General features: G+C 39.9%; 1 protein-coding gene across 1 annotated transcript in view; it reads right to left on the reverse strand.

Annotated features, from left to right (window-relative positions):
* ppil2 (peptidylprolyl isomerase (cyclophilin)-like 2) overlaps positions 1-25852 on the reverse strand; it is a 26827-nt gene continuing 975 nt past the window's right edge. The window contains exons 3-20 of the mRNA XM_023414432.2: positions 25751-25796; positions 25448-25510; positions 25077-25128; positions 24581-24632; positions 24113-24204; positions 23637-23726; positions 23457-23532; positions 23133-23293; positions 19483-19558; positions 18576-18682; positions 13952-14041; positions 11316-11349; positions 7184-7301; positions 6525-6581; positions 3657-3729; positions 3003-3065; positions 2065-2207; positions 1-246 (exon numbers count right to left, since the gene is read on the reverse strand). Coding sequence (XP_023270200.1) covers positions 141-246; positions 2065-2207; positions 3003-3065; positions 3657-3729; positions 6525-6581; positions 7184-7301; positions 11316-11349; positions 13952-14041; positions 18576-18682; positions 19483-19558; positions 23133-23293; positions 23457-23532; positions 23637-23726; positions 24113-24204; positions 24581-24632; positions 25077-25128; positions 25448-25510; positions 25751-25796 — 1499 coding nt within the window. The 3' untranslated portion in view covers positions 1-140. The remainder of the gene's footprint in view (positions 247-2064; positions 2208-3002; positions 3066-3656; positions 3730-6524; positions 6582-7183; positions 7302-11315; positions 11350-13951; positions 14042-18575; positions 18683-19482; positions 19559-23132; positions 23294-23456; positions 23533-23636; positions 23727-24112; positions 24205-24580; positions 24633-25076; positions 25129-25447; positions 25511-25750; positions 25797-25852) is intronic.

Consider the following 25852-nt stretch of genomic DNA (forward strand, 5'->3'; position numbering starts at 1 on the left):
TATCTTTGAAAAAAAGTAGCTTTAATTTATAGTTTCATAAGACACCGAAACTACTGAGAGATGATAAACAATACAAAAAAATCGAAGTGTGAATGAAATTAATTTTGCCTGCACTCCTGACCAGTAAAAATACACAGCTGCTACCAGGAACTGAAGTCTCCGAAGCTGGTCTTGCCTTTGGACTTCTTGGCTGCCGCCGCTCCGCTGGTGGACGGTCCGCTTTCATCTTCAGCAGCCGAGCGTTTTCTGGAAGAGGGAGAAGCAGAACATCAACACACCGAGGACCCCAACAATGAGCTGTTTCCTCGCAGACGTGTGAGTCTTGCTTCTGGTAGATTGTGGGTTTCTCTGATCTGTTCTAGTGTTTGTCTGAATTCGCCCTCACAACTCTCTATTCTCTTTGTAAATTATGTTGTTTTTTGAGTATCTCAGCTTTTCAGATTTTTTTTCTTTTCTTATTGAAAGTAAAACAAAAGTCCTTTTATATTATGTTATAATAAATAATATTATATGACATTTGCTCAGAGTGTACTGGATGTGTAAATAAGCAACTGAATATAAAGAAAACCATTCAAAAATATTAACAATCTAAAATTTTATCACTTCAAGGGTTAGATGATAACATTGTGGAAACTAGATATTCAGGCTTGGCAGGACAGTCACAGTTCATCATGACCATTAACCATAACCATCAACCACTTGAGGTGCTCCTGGGAAAATAAACCAATGAGCTAAAAGGGGATGAAAGATGTTAAATTGATTAAATGTCAAATCCAAGATTATCGACTGATGCAAAATAGAAAACAAACAAACAAAAGACCTCTTAAAGCCAGAATCATGAGTTACTGTAATTGCACAGCCTGGTCTCTGATCTTCCACTGTATTATATCAGTTCAGAGCTCTTGTGTTTCATATGTTTTAAGCTAAAAGGTTAATTTTAGAAAAAAGTATCAGTAGTCATTTTCCTACGATTGATACCTTTAAAAAGGACCATTAACGACGGCTGAAACACCCCTAATGCACAGCTAATCAAGGAAGCATTAACACTGACGCGCTCTTCGTAAGACTAAACGTGAACATGACGTGATGACAGGAGAAGGATGAGACGGGTTCAGTCAGAAGACAAAACACCAGCAAGGAGAGAAAAATCAGTCTAATTATCTCTTAATACACGCTTCAGCTACAGTACATTAATTTTCAATTTAGTTAATGCACCTTAATTGTGATAATGAAAGTAATTTCAGTATTTGGTCAAATGCTACAGGGTAACACATTGTGTAAAGTACACTCATTATTTTATTCCACTTTACTGAACAGATTCCCCCTCGAAAGTTAAAAGTTTGACACAATGGAGCAGTCGAAAAACAGCACAAATCAATTCCATTTAATACCATAAAACCATAAAGCACAATCAAAGCCTGACATGGGTGAATCTGATCCGATGTCTTTGTTGTGGTTGATATTTGACTGGCAGGCCATGTTGAGTGTGTGTTGTCAGACAGACATAAACCAGAAACTAAAAAGAAATATTTTGTAATATCACAAAATTCAATGCAATTTACATAATCTCAGCAGAAATATGCTCTGGATAATAAACCTGAATTATCCCCGTGGGGGGAAAAGGGTAATCTTCTCTATAATTGACATTTTGCACATGATGCCTCTACTCATTTTGTGCTGCTGTGCAATAATGTTTTATCATCCATTCATTACTGTATTGTTTCTCAGGTCGCTCAGAGAAAACATTTTATGCAGTTTGTGTGGGGGCCAGGAAAACTTTTTAATCCGAACTCTGCAGACAAAGCAGAATAAATGTTCTTTAACTTCAGGTTTGTGCATGTGCAGCTTTTATATACGTCACAGCAATGCCCATGGATGAGTCACTACTACTTTAAAAGCAGAGGAGAGAGTGCTGTGTGTGGAATAGCAAATTAGAGAGAGAGAGAGAGAGAGAGAGAGAGAGAGAGAGAGAGAAAGAGAGAGAGAGAGAGAGAGAGAGAGAACGTGTTTGTGTACGTGTGTGTGTGTGTGTGTGTGTGTGTGTGTGTGTGTGTGTGCTCTTACATTGTGGACGGGTTGATGTATTTCCCCACACCTTGTTTGAAGGTCTTGGGCGCCTGCTCCTCCTTGGCTTTCTTCAGGGTGATGCTGGCCTGCTGCCGCTCCTCCTCCTGCTTCTGCAGCTCCTTCTCTCGCTCGGCCGCGATCTGCAAAAACACAAACCAGGGAAATGCCAAATCCAGAGAAGCGCGTGTCAGATCAGCGGATACAGAGGCAATGCTCACACCGGAAGACTTATTCTTGTGTCGACGCTTTCACCCCTCAACCCATGTTTCAAATGCAAGTGTGTTGCCCTGTAGGACACTGGACAAAGTCTTTATTCTGACAGAACTGAAATGATTCCATTAACTGATTGCTGGGGTGATTTTTTTCCACACAGAAATACTAAACCATCCCTCATTCCAACTTATTTGATGATTTGCTGTTTTTCTTTTACTTTAAAATAGTAAGAATCAATAGTCTTTTAACTGTTTATTTGGAGACATCATGGTTTTCCACGCAGACATAAATACTGCGATATTGTTTGTCGTCTTCACTTTGGATCTAAAACTAGAACTTCTGCCTCGCGGTTGTTTGCCTTTGCCAACAAGCCAAGTTGCAGGAAAAATGGTGTTGAGAAGAAGAATATCCCACACACTGCAAGATGGTCCCAATCTCCACTTCCTGAGTTACAGCACTGAATAATGGCCAGAAGTGTTTTTGCAGTCTTCATCGTTAAATTTTGTCATAATTAGCGAGTATGAGCTCTTGAGTTCATCCTTGAGTCCAAGTTTGAAGAAATTCTCTCGAGGCGTTCCTGAGATGTCACGTTCATGAGAACGGGACAGACGGACAAAGCCGAAAACGTAACGGCTGTCATCAGCATGGAGGTATAAAAAGAAGCTTGTTCTGTCATCAAGTCAGTATTGTTGATGGATGCAAATAGACAGAGAGATACAAACCTGAGCATCAGCCTCTTCATACGGGTCCACGAACACAGTCGCACTGATGATCTTGATCTCTGACTGTAAAACAGAAAAATGTGGGATGGGAACTAATTATTGTGTGTCACCTCTAAATGATCGAAAATATTAATCATAAACTATTAAATACAAATCTCTAGATCTCCTATATCACATTTCTGTTCACCGGTGGATATAAACTTTGAAAAAATATCATAGCTGTATTTGTTTCATGTTTTCTTTGTTTCTTTGTTTTTTTTACATTGTATTTGTAATTTAGGATAATAAAATGACAAAACAGTTCTGCTCCCATCACTGGCTTTTCTAAACACTTCTCTAACCCCGCTTGGTTTCTCATCTTAGCACCTGATCTTTAGAAGATCCACGCAAAAAGGTCAAACTACTGTCATGGCGCTGTGGCGGAGCCTTGTACTCCTCAGCGCCTTTTGATGTTTGTGATAGAGGAAACTTAACCTTCCTCCACAGTTGCTCTCTGTAGTTTGCCCAGCTGCAATATTAGGAGTGTAAAATGAAATGTAAGAAGAAAAAAAATACCTGTAGAAGAATATTTCTCTCTCCTACTTTTTAAAACAAAAAATAATCTGAAAATCAAATTATGATTAAACCAACTGAGACCTTAAACAAGATTCCCACCTTTGGTTTGTCTGTTTTGGGATCACTCTCCACATTCTCCATGGCTGTGAGTGCCTCAAATCCGCCAACAACCCTGCAAGAAAACAAACAAAAACATCCTTCATTTATTACTATGGCAAGTCCTCAGTATATCTAGATAAGACCTGGGATCCCCACACAGGTCCCACATCACTTTGGGAGGATAGCAAAGCATTTTAACCAATCCAAATCCAGAATCAAATCTACTCTTAAATCTGAATCCTTTCAAATCCCTTATCGAATCCCATTAAGTAGATTTAACCATTTGCAAGTAACTAAACAAAAAGCAGACTGTGGTGTACGGGCTGGTTGGACTGGAAGTAGCTGGGTGCTGCCACTGTATTCCTGCTGCCACCGATTCAACATAAACACCTTCAGTCCAAATATTCTCTCTCTTTTTGCTCTGTTTTTGGTCTCTACCAACTCCTGAAGGAAATAACTGGCTCTTTAGCTGCCACATGCGCCGCTGTGTTCACCAGCTGGTCTCCAACTGGGTCTGTCTGATGTGTGACGCGATGAGATTGGTGAGGGTCACCCGAAACGGTGCAGTCGAAGCCGGTCTGCTAAAACAATGATCTGAAAGTTGCTTTAAAGCTCCATAAAGCTGAAAGGGAGTTGCAGATTCAGGGGAAAATTCTCTGGAGGTTCGTCACACTGTCTTTACATTGTTAATATAAAAATAAAAATATAGATTACAGCCACTTGAACCCATATATATATATATAAAAATATATACCTAAGCCTTTTAAAAGACACAGTGTTGCAACCTAGCTGATTAGAAATGGAACAAGCAGCTTAAACTTAACAAGATATTTCATTGGTTCCCATTGGGCGATCAGAACAAATCTGTGTATTACCATCTCACCCTATAATGTTTTACTTCTCGTATAATACGTATATAATTTAACAGCTGAGGGATTTTGAAGACCTCACTACGTTCCTCAGACAACAATAAACAGGAGTTTTATAGTGTTTGTTATCAGCACATTGGCTTCATGGTGTAAACACGGCGGAGAAATCAACTGCTGAAAATATAGTCTTTCAAGCGTTGAGGGCCAAGAGGCGATCTGTTAGCAACTCCCCTGCTGCAGAGCACTTTAAGAAGTCGCTCTCACTTTGCTCTTGTAAAACTGTAAACTCTTTGTCCAGCTGCTCCTGTGGGGGCCACTTGCTACCATGTGTAGAGTGAGAAGCCGCACACAGACACATACATACAAACGCTACACCCAATAGATTGCAGGGGATCCTACTGAAGACACATGTGCTCTGCTTCCACATGTTCAGAGGAGGACCCGCTGATGTTCCAATATCAGACAAAACTATCAGGTTAGCTGCTGGAGCAAAGCCAGTTTCCCAAACATGTTTTCATGCCAAGATTTGTCCAATAAATATGCCTCCAACAACTCATTCTGATCGGGGGGGAAAAGCACGATTTCAGCGGCGCTCTCTCTTGAGGTGAAAGAAAGAAGAACGTCATTAATCACGCGCCATTGGAAAGGTAAACGCTTGATGTCTGAACCCCAAAAACACCTAGATATTTGATCCCAATGAGGCAGGTTCCATGTGCTGACAAGCCTAAGAATATTTTTTTAGCTGTTTAAACAGTGGGATGGATGGATGTTGCACCATGGCGGCCAAGGGATTTACCGTGCTGCTGAGCATGAACTGCAACGCCTCTAGTTGAACTCCAGATTGCGAAATTAGTTTTATCTCGTTTCCCCATGAAAGATGGTGAAACGACAACAAATATCTTGTTGCTTCTATTGTCAGTTCTCTAATCAAAAGGCATAAAGGGGCCACCACAAATATAAAAACGCGCAGTTTAGATTATCAAAAGGTAGAAAAAACACTAAAAAGTATGAAAGCTGAAGCGATTTGTTAATTAATTGATTAGGGAAACAAGTAAAAATGCTTATCAAATGACAGGGTTCCCTGCTTTTCTCCATTTTCTCTCATGCTAAATGAATATATTTGGATTTTAGACGGTTGGTCAGACCAAATAAGACACCCGAAGACGTTACCTTTGGCTCCAGGAACATGTTTTATCTGTTGATTCGTTGATCAATAATGGAAATGTAGCAGCCTTTAAGCTTAAATAAGATCCTTTCCAAGACATCTGGTCCCGACAGAGCCAGTCAAACTACTTGGCTTAGCAACCAGACAAAAAAAAAAGGCCTGTCTCACGTTTACTTTGAGAAAAACCTTCCTCTCACATTATGTACAGATCAGGTTAAGTACACCGACAATGCCATTCCCATTAAATGTGCAGCGACTGCAGTGTGGAGAGGATGAAAAGCTGGACGCCGTGTTAAAGCAGAAGCTTTCTAAGTGTGTTGACCATGTGAGGAATCAGTCAATTGAAAGCAGTCTGAATATTTTTAGACCATAGGCAGGTTCTTCTCTGAAAAAGACAACCAGTTGAGATCATGCATGAGAGAGAGACGGAGACAGAGAGAGAGACATCAGTTTAGATTCAGCATCTACTAAATTTTTCACTGCTCTTGGCGAGGAGTCAGACGTGAAGTCACAAAGCTGTTGGCTCTGTCTGGAGCTCCAAATGAACCAAATATGTATTAAAGAATAATATGAGAGAGAGACAGAGAGAGAGAGAGAGAGAGAGAGAGAGAGAGAGAGAGAGAGAGAGAGAGAGAGAGAGAGAGAGAGACAGTGAGAGAGAGACACAGAGAGAGAGACACAAAGAGAGAGACACAGAGAAAGAGAGAGAGAGAGAGAGTGTCTGTCAGGACTGTAACCTTTTCAAAGCCACCTGCCTCAGCTGCGGAATTACGCAAAACACTGCCACTAAGCCACAGTGGAGTCAATAAAAACAACAAATGAACAAAGGTTTACCTTCCAAACACTGTGTGCTTCCTGTCGAGGTAGGTGCACGACCGGAACGTGATGAAGCTGAGAGAAAACAGAACACAAAGCAACATGAGTATGGGGGGGGGGGGATTTCCAGTAAATTAATTTTTGAAAAGTGTAAACATTGTGTTTACAAAGACAGCCTTGGCTTTACAGTAGCTGTCTGTTTACAATAATTACATTAGTTTTGGTAAATACACAGAATAACCTTCAAAAAGCACATTTATATTCTATACCCCCCCCTTAATCTTAAAAAATAAGCAGCTTGTCTATAAGACATTATATAGTTAAGCACATATGGAGACATTTATGTACAGCATTTCCAACAAAATTATATTATTCAACTTTTATTATATTTAAAAAGGAGGAAAAAAAGTTTATTGATTATTAAGTAATGTATAAAAAATAAATTACTTAAATGCCACAATGCATAAAATGTCTGTTTGTGCATTCGAGATCTGACTTTTGAATCCTGAGGCATTAAACGTCTCGTTTTATTCACCTGTAGGACCTCAGCAAAGAAATCGAAGGATGGAAGAGACGAAAAAAACAAAAACAAAACAACCCTCTGCTGACTGACTTCCTAGAACAGAGCGGTAGTTCAAAGTTCAGGAAAGACTGCTTCTTTAAAAAATATTTCTTACAACTGAGACTTGTTGGTGTTTGGACCAGAGTTGGCCATGCTGAGAACCCCGCGGCCCGTGTGGGACAGGTTGGGCCGAAACTCATCCCTGAAAGGTTTTCCCCAGAACGACTCCCCTCCTGGGATGGGAGAAAGTGGGTGAGGGAGGAAGGAAAGACAGAAAGAATGGAAACGGGAAACAGCAAAATGTTTTATTTCATTAGTATAACGATGAATGTAGTTGACAGACATCGAAACATCCTTGGAAACATGAAGTTTCTCAATCAATTCCCCATTTTTGCTAGAAAGTGTCTCTTACTGTGGGGTTTTAACACCTCTCTTCCTACTAATGAGGCATTTTTGTCAAGATTTTCAGTAGAAGACATAATGTGCTTCTGGTGGTAAAGCTCAAATATTTGTTCAGACTACAGACCTTTTTTCCTGGAGGCATTTTGACATGTCATAGCAGTCGGTGTCAGTGTCCCAACACACTTGAGGACGGGCTTTTCTATCAGTGGGTTTTCACTTGAAGAGGAACAAATTACTCGTGGCTCAGACCACATTTCAGTATGATGTACAACGTGGGGATCACAGTTTGATAAGCTTGGCACATTTTCTGTACTTAATCTCTCTTGGGCAAAAATTGTGAAACAACCCGTAGATTCAAGTTAAAGCATCTTTCAGACATCTAGATAAAACTAAATGAATATCTTCATTAAAAGGCATGCTGTTAAGTTTTCCCACCACTTGTGGCACAAGAGATAAATGTTTTGATGAGCAGGTGCCCGTTTGGTTTGTATCTTGTTACCACAAATACAAGGATGCACTTGCACTTATAAAGGTCTGTGGGAGATAAAATAGACATTCCTGTTGACTGCAGGGAGGCGGTAACACAAATGTGTAGAGCATGGGAGCCATACAACACGAAGAAAATAGCAACAATGAGATAAGATGCTGAGGACCATAGGGTGCCACAGGGATGACGTATTTTTGTCCAGCATCGTCACCTCTTAGCGCCACCCTGTGTCCCTTGATATAAAGCCAATGGCATTTTTTAACATTGGCTTTTAGATTACTGCAGAAAATAAGATCTGTGACGAACAAAAGTTTATGATACTTAAGATGTTTTGTTCAGCAGGATAATCTTCACAAACCGACACCACTTGGCTACAAACGAACTACACCACCACCGCCACACCGGCTTCAATGTCACCACCACTAAACTTCAACTTTTAGTTTGATTTAGCTCTGACTAGCTAGCTATTCTACTGATAAACAGGTAACCAGGCCAAGAAACAAAAACACCAGAGAAAAGTGACTGGTAGCTGCTATAAACATGACTGTAAACAATACAGGTTTCAAACATTTCAAAAAGCTTTGCAAATGTTTGAGAAAGAAAAATATGCTTAACATGTTTGTGAGGCCTCAAGGACACATACAATCCATCCTGCTGTGAAACTCTGAATGTAAACAAAACCGTTTCTTCACAGGAGTGTACCAAACAAAAATGTCCCTGTTCTTGTTTGGATAGACTCTCAGATTTAAACATCTTCAAAGAAAGTGAATTTATGGGGCTGGACAAGGAAACAACAAGGAAATCATCATGTCGGTCCTAATCTGTCATTTAATTGCACCATCTGGGAGTTTGGACACTTTAGATACTTTAAAACTGATAAGGCTGAGTTCATATAGTGTTTCATTTTCAGCTCTACAGTGCACAGTGTTAATTCTTTTCCCACTGTGGAATATCATAATCCTCTTAGTTTGTATGAAAACGACTGGCTCTACCAGCACCATTTATTCAAATGATTGCACCATTAGAGAGACGGGCATCGTGTGTTTTCATAAGAAGCAGAAGTGAACCATGTTTGCCCTTGAACACGGACCCATGTTGAGAGCCTTCAGCTGTGAGTCATTATTTAGACCGACTTCATCATTAAGAATCATCAGGATGAGTATACGGGAATATGCACTGTTGGAGATTATTGGCTCACAACAGGGGGAGAGGATCTGTCGCCCTGAGGTGTGTTTCACTGTCCTGCATCCTGCCAGCTGGTGTACATGCATGAAACTGTGTGCACATATATACATATATATACACATATACGTATATATATACATACATATATATATATATATACACATATACGTATATATATATATATACATACATATATATATATATATATACATACATATATATATATACATATATATATATATATGTGTGTTTAAGTGATGCGCGGATCGGCTCCGATGTCATCCACATGAACGCATAAATAATCCACCCAAGCGAATTACTTTCTACGATTTAGAGACACACACCCGATCACACACTCCCATTATCAGTAGGATATTACGTGTGATGATATGGTAACATGTTACACTGAAGTAGGCTGGTTTTAAATAAATAAACATTAATTTTAAGTAAAAGTTCTTCCTTTTTGGTAAAACGAATGGTAACAGGTATTTCCACAATCGCCTGAACAAAGGTTGACATTTCCATTCAAACTAAAATTCTGAATGTCACTGCGACTTCCCAAACAGAAACCATTTAAAAGCTCATGATAATATTTGGCAATACACACAGTATATAGGTGCTGTATGTGTGCGTATATTCTGGAGTGTAAATGCATACAAGCAAGCAACCAATCAGCTCCTCAGACGTTTCCTCCAGCTGTCATCTTCCCCGGTGACATTTTTGCATAATTTATCAACATGCTGACATTTTACCTCAGTACGACTAGATCATAAATGAAGGGGGGGAGAGAGAGAGAGAGAGAGGGATGAAGAGAGAAGTTCGTTCTCGCCAAACAGTTATCCAATACATCAAACGGCATTCCCTTGATTTAAAACACAAATAAAAGCTCAAACTTAAACCTGCTGCTACTGGTTTTAACAGGAAAGAAAGAAGGGAAATGAAAATTTACTCCACTGACTGACAGCGCACAGCTGTGAGGCTTTTCTCCTAATGAACGCAATGGTCAAGCTAATGTGGGCATTTCAAAATACATGAGCATGTGTTTTTCATTTCATATCTGGAGTACGTGTCTGCGATTTCATTTACAAGTCAATGTTTAAAACATTTCTTTCTGCTTCTGAAGGATTTCATATAAATGAGGCTCCTCTTCTGAACTTGGGGAAATTGTTAACGCTACAGTGAGCAGTGTGCAGGATGGGTCCCTTACCAATTTATGTGCAGGCAGTGAAAGACAGGGGCTCGCTCAAAATGAGTGGGCGATTTTCGTAGGATTTTCTTCGCACTTAAATCTCAAAATTCAACAGTCAAGAAAAAGTATCACATCAAGCTTCAATATCTTATTTTGTTATCAGCCTCCTCAACACACAATACGTGGTCACTTTATCTCACTGTTCCTATTTGTTGTCTTTATCTAGATCAATGACGGTGAGCAAAATAAGCAAAACACCAAATTGGGATTAAATTTCTCAGCCCTGCTTTGGTTCGCACATGTTTTAGAGCAGTTATGTCAACATTCACACGCTGACATTCTCAATGGCATACAAATTACATGCCAAAACCCACACTAGTGTATGCTTTGGGGCTGCAATAAGGAGGAATGATCTTTAAAAAAGCCAGTTGAAGGTCTGTTCGTGATTTGTGTGCACATGCTGCTCAGTCCAGGTGAGGAGGAGAATTTTACCCACAGGCCAGGAATTCTGCACCTTCATAAATCTGTCATGGTGGATGCATTTTGCGTAGTGTTCAGAGACGCCCACGGACACAAAGCACACTCTGTGCTGTAAACTCTCACAGCGGCATGACGGCAGGAAATTAAATGTATGAGGCCTCGCAGTCAATTACACTTAGCTGCCTTTTAAAACTGGCTTTTCAAAACAGGGAAATTACACCAAACGCTGGTTGATTGGTTGTTCACCACACCCGAATTCTGTACACTCAGCCCTCTTCCATCCACATAATCTCTCAGACTGAGTGTGTGTGTGTGTGTGTGTGTGTGTGTGTGTGTGTTCTGTACTCCCATGTGCCTCTGCAGAGTATATTTAGTAACACTCTTGACTTGCATCGTGAATTTCAGGCGGTATTTACGCAAAGCTTCCAAAAAGGAACCATCAATAATTTAACAGAGGGGTGTTATGTAATTCAAAATGTGGTTTAAGTGCAGTCCTCATCTTACCTGTGCCAGTGCCAGTGGGGTCTCCTCCTTGAATCTGGAAACATACAAAAAAATAAAAAACCCTGTTAGGTTTGGGTGACATTAGCCGCCTGTACTGCACATTGAAAAGCCTGTGATAATAGAGGAGTTGTTCCTCAGGAAAATGTTTAGTTTCTGTAAAGTGGTCAAACAATACTTTTGTACAATTATTTCCTTTTGTGAAAGTCATGTTCTCTGCCATCATTATTATCCTATGTCAAAGCTTTCCAGGATACAGGCCTCCATTGTTCACTGTTAAAGCTCAACGTTCCTATTATTGTTCCTATGGAAGAAAACTTCTCTAAAACTCTGCTGGTTTTCACCACTGGTGCTGCTGCGGAGCAGATTTTCTGTTAGTTCCTGTACTGATTGTATGGAGCACAAGCCTGAAAAAAATCCTTACTGCCAACAGGAGAGGAGGCAGCTGATTATTTTGAAAGTATTTCCCACTGTTTGCTTTTAAGTTGTTTGGGTGACAGAGCTGAGGGCAGTTGACCAGAACAACAGTATAGTGGCACGAGAAGAAAGCAAGGACAATCACTGTAAACAGCAAGAAGAGAAAGAGCAAAAAGATGGAAACATTGATGAAACTCTTGTTTTTACAAAGCTGAAGGTGGAGACAAGGTGTTGAAACAACATGGTGTTGATATAGTCTTTGCTTGACAAGTTAAAAGGTCCTGGATTTTACATTTTTCCTGTGTTTAATTTGAAATGTTGTTCCATAAAAACATATTTGTAGTTTTAAGACAATCAGCCAATCAGAAGAGAGGAATCTATGAGCCTGTACTTCTGATTGGCTGACTGTTTTTAAGTGATTGAATAAAAAATATAACAGATTTCAGGTAAACACTCAGAGAAACCAAATCCTCCAAGGTTGGATGGCGGGTCCAGGTGGGCGGGGCTTGGGGCATGGCTGAGAGCGGTGACTGCTTTGTTATGACATCACAATCGCTTTATGGGACCTTTAAGTTCTTCTATAGCACACTGTAGCTAGTGACAGTGTGGTATAAAACCCCAGTAACACTGGGTCTGAAATAATGTCCATATCTCATTACACGAATTTCCCCTAGGGGATAAATAAAGTATCTATCCATCCATCCATCCATCCATCTAAGAATGCAAAAGGTAACTTCAAGATGACGTAAACATGGAATTAAACCAGCAGCCATTCTGACATATTCATAAGGGTGTTTTATGTGATTGGACAGAAACACAGTTGATCTGCAAGGTCCTGATAAACTGTTTTAAGGGAAGAGCCACGTTTATGTTCCCATTAAGAAACTGCTTCATGTTTGTTTCTATGAAAATATTCTCTTCAAGGCCATCCTCGTCTCCTTTAGAGCTGCGGAGGATAAGTCGAAGGCGTAAGTGGCACAGTAATTATGGATAAACAATTCACAGCTTGCCACTGTGTATGAAAACCAGGGGACAGAATGGAAAAAAGGTAAGGGTCCTCTTGAGACCAGTTGTCCACTCAGAGCCATTTTAATTAGAGGAGAGGAAGCTGTGAAATACACAGACGAACTGCTGATCAGAGACCTGTCATTTCAAATTCTCAGTCTGGGTTAAGAAGCTTCGGTTGGAGAGCGAGTTACAACAAAGAACCGTTGCTGTGTCGGCTGCTTTGCACACGTGACTTAAGAATAACGTTTTCCTTTCCTGCGTGTGCCCCCGGTTTAATGCAAAATGGATATTTCGCCACCATCAGAGACAGCAATGTGTCCTCCCTTCCTCAGCCGCCATTTCCACAAGTGGTCCCTGCACTTCTGCTACGACGTCAATATGGCGCCCGTTGAGGGTGAGAAGTGTCCATTGCCTCACACTCATCTTTATGACTGTTTTGAGGGCACCATCTGGGTACTTCTGGAGCATGTTGCCGCACTTACTGTTAAAACAGCAGGTGGAAGTACGGAAGTAGGCGAGCTGAGATGCAGCGTGTGTGTTTACTCATCTCTGAGGCAGGAAACACTCAAATACATAACTATTTCAACAAATGACAAGGTAACAGTGAATGACGCTGTGTAATTCATTGCTATTTTGGGTTAAAGCTCGTCGGTCAGTGAGTGAAGTAGGGCACAGGGACTGGAGAGGATAAACCCACGTAAGTATAGTTTACCCTGGTTTCTCGTGATATGAACTTTATTCACTTACTTTCATATGAAATGTCACAGTAAGGAGAATCTGAGCCAAGTTAAACCATGTTGATCTGAAAATTGATTTTTGTGATGGTGGATAATCACAGAGTAATTCACCCACCTTTATTCAACAACATGTTGTCGTCTTGACAACATACATGTTTGTCATGAGCTTTCAACCAGTGACATTTCCAGTAACGGGACTGTCTCTTACACACTAGAATATTCCAACCCATTCGCAAAATTGCAAAGATTAGATTCTTTTTTTTTTTATCTGCGACAAACCTGGAAACTGTCACTCATGCTTTTATTACATCTCACTTGCATATTGCAATTCTCTGTATTCCTGTTTAACCCAGTATAACCTGTCCAAACGTTCAGTTATAAATGCTGCAGACTTGTATTAGCATCTCTGCATTGGCTACCTGCTTTAGATGGAAGTAGAAAAGAAGAAAAGCATTTTTATCTGGATTAATTCCTCACCATGAAGTTCCGGATGGACCTGTGGAAGACGGTACCATCGTAGTATCCTTTTTTACACAAACGGATGAAGTTCTCTCCAGCTTTGGGAACCTGGAGGAAAGAGCACACAGAGATTGTTTATAAGAACACCCACGATAACAATTTCCTGACACTGATTAGTGTCTCAGTTGGGCTCTTAACAGCCAATAATATCAGTTTATTATTACTGTAAACAGTGGTGACTTAAAAAAAATTAATAAGAAGCATTGAAACCACAATTTAAATATGAGAACAGTGTAGTCAGGAATCACTGCTGAGTCGTCTCTGAATGTTGTGTGTTGAAATTAATCGGATGTCTTATGGGAGGAGACCTTTTGATAAACCCAGTAACACACCCACACTCAAACATAACATTTAGATAAATGGATAGTGAATGTCAATACTTGTCTGATGCTGCTTTAATGTTTACAACAGCCTCGCCTGATGTCATCTAATAGTCACCAGACATATAAAACATTATCCCGTTTTAATTAAGTATGATTAAAAGACAGGTTAAGACCTACAAAGCCTTTTTTTTCTGGTTGGGGGATTGGAGGAAAGCAAAAAAGGAGCATCAGTTCTTGCATACATCTACAATATTAGACATGAATTCTTGTAACATAAATTACAAACATGCTGCTCTTATTCATCCGTGTACGTCATGGCATTCATCAGCTTCCTGACAAAGGGATTTTATTTACTGCCGAGTATGGAATGCAGCAAATGATCCAATCAGGGAGTTGAACCAGGGACTCGCGGGGACACTCTAACCAGTCGCCTGGTGACTAACCATTTTTTTTACCTTAACCAATAATAACAAACAAATGACAAATACTAATATGTCAAAAACCCCAAATTGCCCATCGTTCAAGGACTTATTCAATTAAGCAATCTGACTTGGAACACACACCTGGCACATTATCCATGCCCACTGCCTGGGGAAACTCACCATCATTACCATGTGTTTGAAAACAAATAAAATTTTCAATCAGATTTTCGCTCCACGGTCAGAAACTACATAACAAGCCCTCAGGGTGTGGAGAGATTGAGGGAGCTTGATAAATTTAACACGACTGGTTTTCCTCGCTGCTTTCAAACCTACCACAGACGGATAAATCGCTGAGTAAATAAGGGCCCCTGATAGCTACAGGGGTCCATATCATGACAGTTATTACCCGATTTCCCTGATTAAAATCCCCAGGTAATTTCTCACCCATAGTAGACAACAAAAATTAAAACAGGAAGCTGCTGCATATAAACACTGAACCTATACAGGTGATCGAAAGCATCATTAAAATACATCTATTAACTACAAGCCAGTGCTGATTTGTAGTTCATCTGTGATTCTCTAAATAACACACTCACTAATTCATACCCACACAGACAAGGGATGACCTTGCCATTCCACTCTCATCTTATTTGCATACAGTTGCCGACTAAAAGCGGCATCAGAAGACACCGAACAGGTGCTGAGCTGAAGACACAGGTTATATTTCAAACTTCCAGATAGAGGTGACTGACAGCATGAAGATTTGCATTCATGTAAACAAACAGAGTCACACACTTGCAACTCTGTCTGACCTGTTGGAAAGTGTTTGTTATGCATATAAGTCTGCAATGAAGTGGAGTTCAACTGTTGCCTGAGGCTGTCTCGCATATCTCTATAGCTGGAAGCCAGGCTTAGTACTGCGCTCCAACAATGAGGGGTTTTTTCTCTCTTTCTTTTTTTATAAAAAAAACAGACATCTGGATTTTCCCTGTTGCTGAAGTGCATCCTGGGTCATAAAAACTATTAGACTTCTTGTAAATCATTACAAAACACCAACTCAAAGAAGCTCATTTTGCCTGGCACTCTGAAATTTTATTTTTTTCCCTCTCTCCAAAGCTGGAGGCGTGGCTTCAACTATGACGCTGGTCTGCTCCACTGTTGTTAACGTCAACAGCCTTGAAAAACGCTTCTGTGCATGTTTGACTATGTGTATGTCTGCACTTGTGTGAGAAACTCAACTTTTCCCCCTTGGCAACAATGGTTGGTGGTTTCCAAGAATCACCAGATGCTTTCGTAAAACCTATTTTTATTCATTGGCCTTTCGCTGTGTGACAGGTTCTTCTAAGCTCTACTGGTCTTATTTCCCCTTACGTCTCAATTTTGTTGTTGGGGTTCAACGCTCTGCCTCTTTTTCCCTCCATTATAAATCCCAGATTTTCGAAGCACTCTGGTACAAAGAGGCTTATTGTTTTAAACCACTGGACAAAAGAAATGGATTGATTTGAACCATTTTAGCCATAAAATTGATTTCTGGAATGGAAAATAACACCTATAAACAGTTGTCTAATGACAAACTGACTGTTACAACAGATAACTAGTATGTGCATGAATGAAACGCAAAACAAGTCAAGACATACAAACCTCTCCTTGTTGCGTTTTTTTCCATTATACTTTCATCTTAATTCTTTTGAATTTTAACCAGAGACGTTCACGTCAGAGATCTCTATCTGCAACACTCAGGCTTCCTCTTGCTGCTGCCGCCCTGTTGTGGTGGTTAATTCAGCGTGTCTGCATGCATGCCTTTGTGTTTGTCTGTGTGTTTCTGTGTGAGTTTAAGCCTGGGAATGTTTCAAATGCAATCCAATTTAGGAACATGCCTAGGTGCCTAAAATTGTCAGCAATCAGTGATGTCAGCATGGAAACAATGTTTAGCTGATGCAGGCCAAAAAAAGAAAAATGCAAAAAAAAACGTCTCCCAATTCACATTTGCTTACAGGCTCTTCTGATTTACAAGTATTTCTCCGGGGGGGGGTTAGAACTAAAAATAATAAATAATACAATTGATGTGAAAATATGTTTTATTTCTTTTCACCCAAATCTAACATTAGAGCATCTGAGGAATAAACTATTTCATGTTATTTAGGTAGAGGTCATCAATAAAGCTCTTTGACACATTTTTTATTCTTATTTGTAGGTTGTTTTTTAAAATATTTTTTCATATTAATCTCAAAGAAATAACTGGAATATTTGGATTTGTCTGTATCTAAATATATATCTTAGTCATGCAAGCCCATTTGAAATCTAACACAGTCATCCCATTTTATCCCACTCAGGTGAAGCCTATTTATCCACTGTGCTTTCAACTATAATGAAGCTGGACCTTCCTCCACATTATGTGTGACTAAGGTACAGGCTGTGTCATCTGATCTCCAACATCTGCCCCCTCACATTTCATCCAAGTCGGGGACAACGAGGGCAGGGGCGGCTGAGACATCCAAAGCCGGACGAGCAAATGGGCACTTTACAGGGAGGAGGGCTCTGGATTTGTGTGACTGAGAGTGTATGTGACAGTGAAGCGGCGCTCATTAATTCATAAACAGCAGGCCACGAATAGAGCAGCAATCCTGTGTGAAAACCACTGGGGAGGAAGGTGGGGAGGAGGAGGATGTGGGGCACAGAGGGCAGGTTGTCTAACCGCTGCCACTTTCCCCTCATTATTCTGATTCGACGGCTCAGAGGCCAATGAAAACCAAGCACACGAAGTGCTTGGTTACCAGGGCAGAAATGTGTTCCTGGAACTCACGCTGTCTCTCTGGAGCCCCACATCTAACCTTAAAAAGGAGGCACACAAGAAACACATTTTTGCCAAGATGTAAACTTGGCAACCTGGGGGACAGACTCTGCAAAAGGCTGATTTCAATGTTTTGGATGATTCTCCCTCATTGCGATTTAACCACCTGCTCAGGCAAAACCTACATCACGACAACATTATGTGAGAACCTTGTACCAGCAAGTTAAATCAGCCAAGTCTGAATCAGAGTGTCAGGCCTCATTTATAAAATATATATTTTATATATTTAGTTTATATATATTGTATGGGTCAGCAATACCAATCTCTTAACATTTACTTTTTTAGTTTCAATAAAAATGACATCAGCTCCTTTGTGCTTTAAGTGTCGTTTTAAACTGATTTTTTATACGTTTTTATCTTTTCAACACCATGCCAACATTACCTGCCATATTTTACACCTTTCCTGTGTTTTATTTCAAGTGTTGATCCATGAGAAGATATACTTATGGTTTTAAAAACCAAAAACAATCTCAATGTAGTTTTACATCTCCTCTCTCAGGCTTCTGTCTGGAGCAAGAAGAGGGCGTTTTGTGTTGTTCTCTGAGCCTCCGGATCTGATTGACTGTTTTCTGAGTCACGCACGCTTAGGACAAGTAGCCCCCTACTGTAGCTTGGTTAACTCTCACAATCACAGTTTCTGAATATGGGCTGTGTGCATTTCTCCGTGGACTGAACATTTTAATACTTTCACAGTATCAAAGACACTGATCTGACATTAGAACAATTTCCTCAACAACTTAAAATCAGCTAACTGACAGTTTCATTATTCATTAAGCTGATCTCTTCATTTCTCTGTGTGTGCATTTAATCTGGTGCTGCTGTGGCTTTTACATTAATGTGTTGGAAGTGTCATGAAAATGTTATTAGGGCATTGCTACCATGACTTTTATGTAAAAGTGACACAGCTGCTTATTCAAACATAAGATAAACATGTCTAACTGCCATTTTGCTAGGCTAATGACTTTATATTGAATGAATGTCATTACCTTATCACAGTGTAACTCAAAATTCACATCTCCCTTGTTGGTGTGTATACGGACGTAGCCTTTCTTCTTCACGTACTGGTAACGCACGGTGTCGTCTGCAATGGCGTCTATAACAGAAAAATACAAATTCAGTTATTGTGATGCGTCTTTACGGATGACAACCTTTGAGATTATGACTGGAAAAAAATAAACAGACAGGGGCTGTTATTTTGAAAAATGATCTTAAGATTTTATTGAGTGTTTAGTGATCGAGTCACAGCTTGATGCAGCAGCAGGTAAGACGCCTGACCTTTAAAAACCCTCAGAACCTCTTCAGTGCAGGCTGTTATTTAGATCACGCAAGTGTTTTTCTCTTTTAAATCCAAATAGCTTTTTTTTTTTTAATTATTGTTTCACCTTTATATAAGAGTAATATTTAAAAAAGTACAAAAACTGACAAAAATTTAAAATTGAGGCAAATGATTGAAATATGAATATTAACACATTTCAAATTATATATCCTATATATCCTTAAATATATGGCATGTCATCCTTTTTTAAAAAACCTGAACTAGGTCACTAAATCCAAAAACTGTCGTCCTCTTCTGAAGTGTACTGAATCTACTATACTGTTGCATAACAGCAAATCTCTCCCATGGAGCAGCTCAGAGGCTGACAGGAGAAGCAAACACAGTCGAACCGAGCAGCTCCCACTTGCAGCTGCATGTAACACTGCGAGCACGAAGTTGCACTTTGCTGCAAAAGAGGAGGCATGACTAGCCACTCTTCCCCAGATAAATAAAGATTAAAGAAGTAAAAGTAAGGAGAGGTGAATGTTTCTTTCTGCTGGGACTCCACAGACGTTTTGTGTGTGTGTGTGTGTGTGTGTGTGTGTGTGTGTGTGTGTGAGAGAGAGATGTTCACTTGCCTGCTTCGTGTGTTGTTGCAGGAGTCATGGCCGTGGACGTGAAGGAGGCAGAGACTCTGCCTGTGGAGTAGTGAGCCTGGGGAAACAAAAAAAAAAAAAGACAAGAATAAAAAGTTAAAAATGGCAGATTTTAAACACCACCTCTACTGTTAATGTACATGTTGATGATGCTCGTTAACTTGTTGAGACGGTCTTTAAAATCTATTACTTACAAACTCTGAACAGCAGAAATCTCTTCATATTAGATTTTAACAAGTTTTATATTCCTATGAATTTTTATCAGCGCGATTTCACTGCCCCACAAAATCAAATATACTGGGTCCTCTTTCAATCTGTGCCATTCCCCAGAGCTTTGAACCACATCTTATGATCTTCACCGGTGGACGGAGTTCTCACTTATCATCATGTGGCCTCTGCACTAAACATGTGAGACGGTTGAAAACAGTGGGTTGCGTATGGTTAGGATATACTTCAAAGCTCTGGAATAAGCCAGTAAGTGGACATCTATCTCCAAAGTTACGAATGAGCTTTCATAGCTTTCATGCTCAATTATTTAATGCTCTTTTAAGTGTAATAATGGGTTTGCATTAGCACTGACCTGGGTTGTTTGAGCAATCAGTTGAAGAAAGGAACATTGACTTGTAATACTCACTCATAGAAATCGTTTAAGTCAAGCAAAAAAGCCCAAATATTGATTTCAGCGCCTTAAATGTGAGGATTTGCTGCTTTCTTCTTAGTTCTGGGATCTCTTTCTTTGGGTTTTAGATGACAATTTGAAAAAATGTGACTGGTAAGTTTGTGAGAGATGAATAGATCGTTAAAATAATCATCATTTGCAGCCCGTATTTGTGTATTTATCCCTGCTGTGAAATCTTCCACCGGTGATCAGCATCAGCTAAATACACCCTGCAGGTCTTCTGCTGAGAGGCACTTCAACAGGACAGAGACTTCCCCATTAAAAAAGGGGCCTGAAGCGCTTCATCCTCCAGGTGAAGAACAACCTTCTTCACTCCACGCTTCTTTCCAGCCAAATATTTAGCTGTTCCCCTCATTTGCACTAGGTGGTCCATCAAGAGCAAAGGCTTTAATGAAAGCCTTTGCTGCTTTTGTATGATTAAGAGCACAGCCCCCCCCCCTTCTCAGCTTAGAGAGATTTCTACCATCTCATAATTAAGGGGCATTGGAGATGCTTTAAGGTTGTTTGAGCTTAAATTATAGCAGAATACATTTTGTTAAATAGCAGTGTTCACCTAGAAATACCACAAACAGTGTGGTGGAACTGGAAGAGCTATTTAAATCAAGAGAAGAACAACTGAGTGAAGATGAAAGCAGAGAAATGAAAATGGATTTCTAAAGCTCAAAGTCTATTCTACAGTCCCTGGTTTAGCATTCTTCTGCTCTAGTTCTTGTGAAGACGCATGAAAGCACAGACTTTACCTTGTGTGCTCCGTCTGACCTATATTCCCTGTTCTTTCAGATGCTGTCAGAGCATCACCTCAACTGTGAACTGGAGATGGAGAGAAACCGAGGAGAAGCTCTGGCGTGAAAACGAGACACGGCGGAGCATCAAAGGCGATCTGATAAGAGAAGAAGTGACGGTGTCGTTCAAAGCGACCGGACTTCATCCCTCCCCCTGGTTGTTCAAGGACACAGTCACGGTGGTAACGTGACCGCAACTGACCTTTGTTAAACATCTGTGTGTAGAGCTGTAGGAAATGGTCATCTCCACTGGAGCCCCTCGGGGACAGGGCTCTCGTCACGCAGGACACTGATGACCGCAGGAGCTCAGACCCAGAAATAACCTACATCAAATACTCCGATGACCCGGTCACCGTAGACACCACTAACTCTGGAGGGCGGTTACAAGCCGAGACAGACATATTCTCAGAGTGGTGGTGCGACCTTAAGGCCTCCAAAACCAAGGAGCAGGTCAGGGATAGTTCACCATCCCTGCACTGATGGTCAACAGATATAGAGAGAGGGACCATTTCCAATACCTCGGCAGCACAACTGACCACTAACAAACCTTCAGACCTAACAGTGAAACCATCTTTTCTGTCAGCAACTCCAGCTCCACTCATCAGTTCAATTAACTTTCACTGAATCAATCATCACCGCCAACTAAACAGCCTGGTTGGGTGCTTTGAGTAACATCCACCTTAATCCTCTTGACAAATTCACCAGAAGGAGCAAGAACAAAAAAAAAAAACAAAAAAAAACAAAACAAAACATCACTGGAGCACAAACTGTTAAACAGCATCTACAACAGATGGACTAAAGTGAAAGGACTACAAATACCCTTCAGGCCCAACCGTGCCACGTCAAACTTTGTGCTTACATCCATCACACTCATTAATACGACACGATAATAATTATTAATACTCATTGACCTTATTAATTTATTGCCATTAATTTGTGGACTGATTTATCATCTTTAAGCACATTTAAAATTGTGATCTTAAACTGGCTCAACTATTGTGTATGCACTGACGCTGTTACACAAATGAAGTTCCTAATGGATAAATAAAGACGGAATTAAACACAAATATCCAGAGGGTGTTTTTAAATAAATAATATAAACCTGCTGCTCATTTAAGGAGACCTTCGTAACAATTTCATCTCTCACTCGGGCCAACGTCATATTTCCATTAATATTTGCTTAAAATCCTGAATTCTAAGAGTGAAATGTGATTCATCTTCCTCACAGCACTGTAAACATTCTTTGTTATGTTTCTGGATTCTGTTTTTTTGTCTTGTTGCCAACAACACTGTTAATCTATTAATGTGTGTTTGGCTCCCTCCTGAGCACAAAGAACGAACTGCACTTGTTCACCAGATAAATGCCATCTTGAAATGCTGCAGCAGAACTGATTAAATCTGACAAACCATGTTTTAATCAGTTATCCACAGAAATTACATAAAATTATTCTCGTTCAAATTATCTAAGTGGATTTCTCTGATTCAACAGCAAAGACGCCAGGACACTGCGGTTTGACATAGAACTCCAGAAAAAGTCAGTAAGTAGATTTTAAGAGGAAACTGTTTTTGTAAAAATTACAAAGTCAAAATTGATCTTTGATGCTAAACTTTTCAGCCAATGTGGACCAGACGTCCTAGAAGGGCTATGGATTAAACAATAAAGTTGGCACATCAACAGATATGTCTCCATGACAAATGAGAAAACAAAAGACCGTGTGACATGGGGAAAAGCCAATGCTCCTTTTTTTTGTTTCCCTCTTCCACGAGGTCGTCTGTTATCTGACCCGATTGTCTCGTCAATGGGAAGTGGTGATTTTTGAGAAATCTAACAAAGAATACTGAGAGTTCATGATGAAAACTTTAAGACACTCATGCGCCTTCTCGTTCAACTTTTCTTCAAGCAAAAGACGAATTACAGAATTCCCCACGTATTTCAATGTTAATGTAGGTTTCTGAGCAGACAAATATAACAATCAAATGTTGTCGCACACAGTCTGGGGTTTTGACCCAGGAGTCATCATGTGATCAGCTGCCATTACCATTGCAAGGACACCATCCCCTCTAAGCTGTGAGTCTGTGTGCATATGTTTTATATTTTTCCTTCAGTTCACTACCCTCTTTTCATATCTTGCAATTTTCAATAACTATAGCATCATGATGTTTTTCCTTACAGCGTTTAACTTGTCTGTCTTCTTGGCCTCTGGCTCTTTCATGGTGGAAGCCAGGAGCTGGTCCCCCTTGTAGTCTTTGTAAAGCTCAGCTAAGGTCTCCCTGGTCTCCAGATTGGTGGTCCTCAGGTGATACGCTGGGTCCTGCTTGGCCTTTTCCTCATCTGAACCGTCCCAGGGGGAAAAAAAGAGAATGAGGAAGGACACTGTTTAAGCATCTGTAAATAAATTTTAACCCTGATTCCTGATTCGAACTGAACAAAAAAAGGAGAACTCTAAATCACAAACAGTAATTTACAAATGACAACTAACAATTCGATAACTCACCTGGATCCAACACCTTCAGGTTGTTTTTTACATGGAAGAAGTTGGAAACATTGAATTTATCCAGGTTTGTGGGGTCCTATGAAGACAAAACAGAACAAATACACCATTAGAGTTAAAGACTGATTTTCCCTAAATGAGGTGCTTTAAACTTTGGCATACCAAAATAAAGCAACAACCCACCTGAAGTGTTATAAGGTCCTTTCTGGTGAAGGGTTCGTCCGTCAGAAGATCTTTAAAACTCTTGGTCTTAATGTTGAGTTGCTCAACGGCCTGAGTGAATTTTTTAGAAAACAAAAACCTCTCGTCACTAATTTGGCTGAAAGGGAAAACGAAGATCATCTCGGGTTTCGGTTTAGCTTAGATGATTATGAAAAACGTGTTTTTAAAAAGGCAGATTCTACTTAGTCAAAGTTATGTGTAAAACCCGGGGGACTTGTGCTGTACAGTATATAATCCATTTTGATGTACCTAACTAATTCAATGTGATGCAAGGCAGCATCTTGTGACCATGTGGGCCGAGTATCTGCACTGTATCACACTGAAACCAAAATCAATAACAGCTCTCTGCGTGTGTGTGTAATTTTAGACACTGGTCACTGTTCCAAAAAACTATTTGTATGAGGATCAATGCGGGGAAGGTGTGCATGTTCACCGACCTCATTAGAATACACATTGCCAGTGACCTTGTTGGCAACGATGTGAGAATTATTTGTGAAGACGTTGTACAGAACAGGGCAGTGATACTTTCCTGGAACAAAATCAGAAGGAAAAAAAAAAAGTCAGAAGCAAGCAAAGCAGCAGAGTCACTCTCAGTCTGCTGGAAACTCATCTCCCCCAGAAGTCAAGAAGTACCTCATGTAATGTGCCCCCTGATGAATTATATCACCTCTCCCACATCTTCCTCCTCCACTTGCTTTAATTTGCTCTTGTCCCTCCCATCCAACACTCTCTAAGTCTTTACAAGCTGCTCTCACGCTGTACTGCAGTAACATCACTGTGGCTTTGACCTTCTTATTCCTAACGACTTGCTGATTGTGAAATTAAGCTTCTTCAACCCTAATGTCGTTATCGACCTATTATGTGGATCTTAAGGTTTAATCACACTGAATCACATGCATATTTACCATCGTTGTTTTTGGCAAAGTTGAGTTTGATGAGAGACTTTGCCTCCAGTTTCTGTGGGGAAGAATGAAAACGGACGTTTATTTACCAGAGAACAACATCTCGAGAGCATTTCACACAGGTCATGCTCTCGATTATTTAAATTTTGATGATATGGTGCCATCTACACACAGCAAGCACTTCATAAAGAACACCATACTAATACTGGGTAGTTCCTCCATTTACTCTCAACCAATCGTAGTTCTTTGTGGCATGGATTCCAGAGGATGTTGGAAACTTTCCTTTGAGAATTTTAAAACTATTTTCTCTATCAGTCTGTAAAAAGCTCCCAAAGAAGTTTAGTTTACAATGACATAAAACATTTGGTGAGCTGGAAACTGCTGACAATATATTTTCAGTTCAAGTGACAAATCATTTCAGCAATATTCTGAAATAACTTTACGATACAGCTTAATATTTCGACCAATAAAGATTTCTTGAGAATTCTTGTTTTCTTACCTCTCCAGAGATCGGATTAGTACTGTACTTCTTAATCCATGGAACAATGCTCCTAAAACAGAAGGTAGAAAGGAAGTGACTGTTACGGTCAAACCAGGAGGAAGCAACCACATTGTTCCATCATCAAAGTCATCCCCACAGTCCGACCACTAGCAGGGCAAAACAAGCACTACAACACAGCTGGTATTTGTTTGGTTTGTGTTTCAAGTTTAAGATTAGCACAACCAGCGTTCCTCTTTTTTCCTTCATGGAAAATACCCAAATACCCAGTGACAACCAACAATCAATAGGCCACTTATAGTCAGGCAGAGCTCCTTTTAAAAATGTCGTCTTCTTTTTTTTTCTTTTTTTTTTTCTATAAATCTACTTACAGAAGGTCAAAGACGACTCCCTCCTCAGTGCAGACAGGATACTCAAATGGCTGAAGGGACAAGCTGAAATGTTTCAGAGAAAACATTTATATCAAAATGAGACACGTTATATAAATTAAAATTACTCAGCAAAAATACACTATGCATCTTAGTGCCACTCCAGTTTGTCCACATCTATGCAATATACAGTATTTGTTGTCAAGTATTCTATTAAACATGGACCAGCAAGGCCAGAATTTGTAATAGTAGTGTAATAGTGAATCTATCAAATCTCCTGAGGACAGAAAACAAGTCTCTTCTCACCTGCAGTGGTCAAATGGAAGCCGTCTGAAGTTTGCCTGTGGGATAACTGAAAAGTAAAAACATAAAATGAAACTTATATTTAAAAAAAGAAAACATGATGAT

This window comes from Seriola lalandi, unplaced genomic scaffold (assembly GCF_002814215.2).
Source record: "Seriola lalandi dorsalis isolate HSWRI2012SDOR001 ecotype SW California unplaced genomic scaffold, Sedor1 jcf7180002054524, whole genome shotgun sequence".
Taxonomy (NCBI): Eukaryota; Metazoa; Chordata; class Actinopteri; order Carangiformes; family Carangidae; genus Seriola; species Seriola lalandi.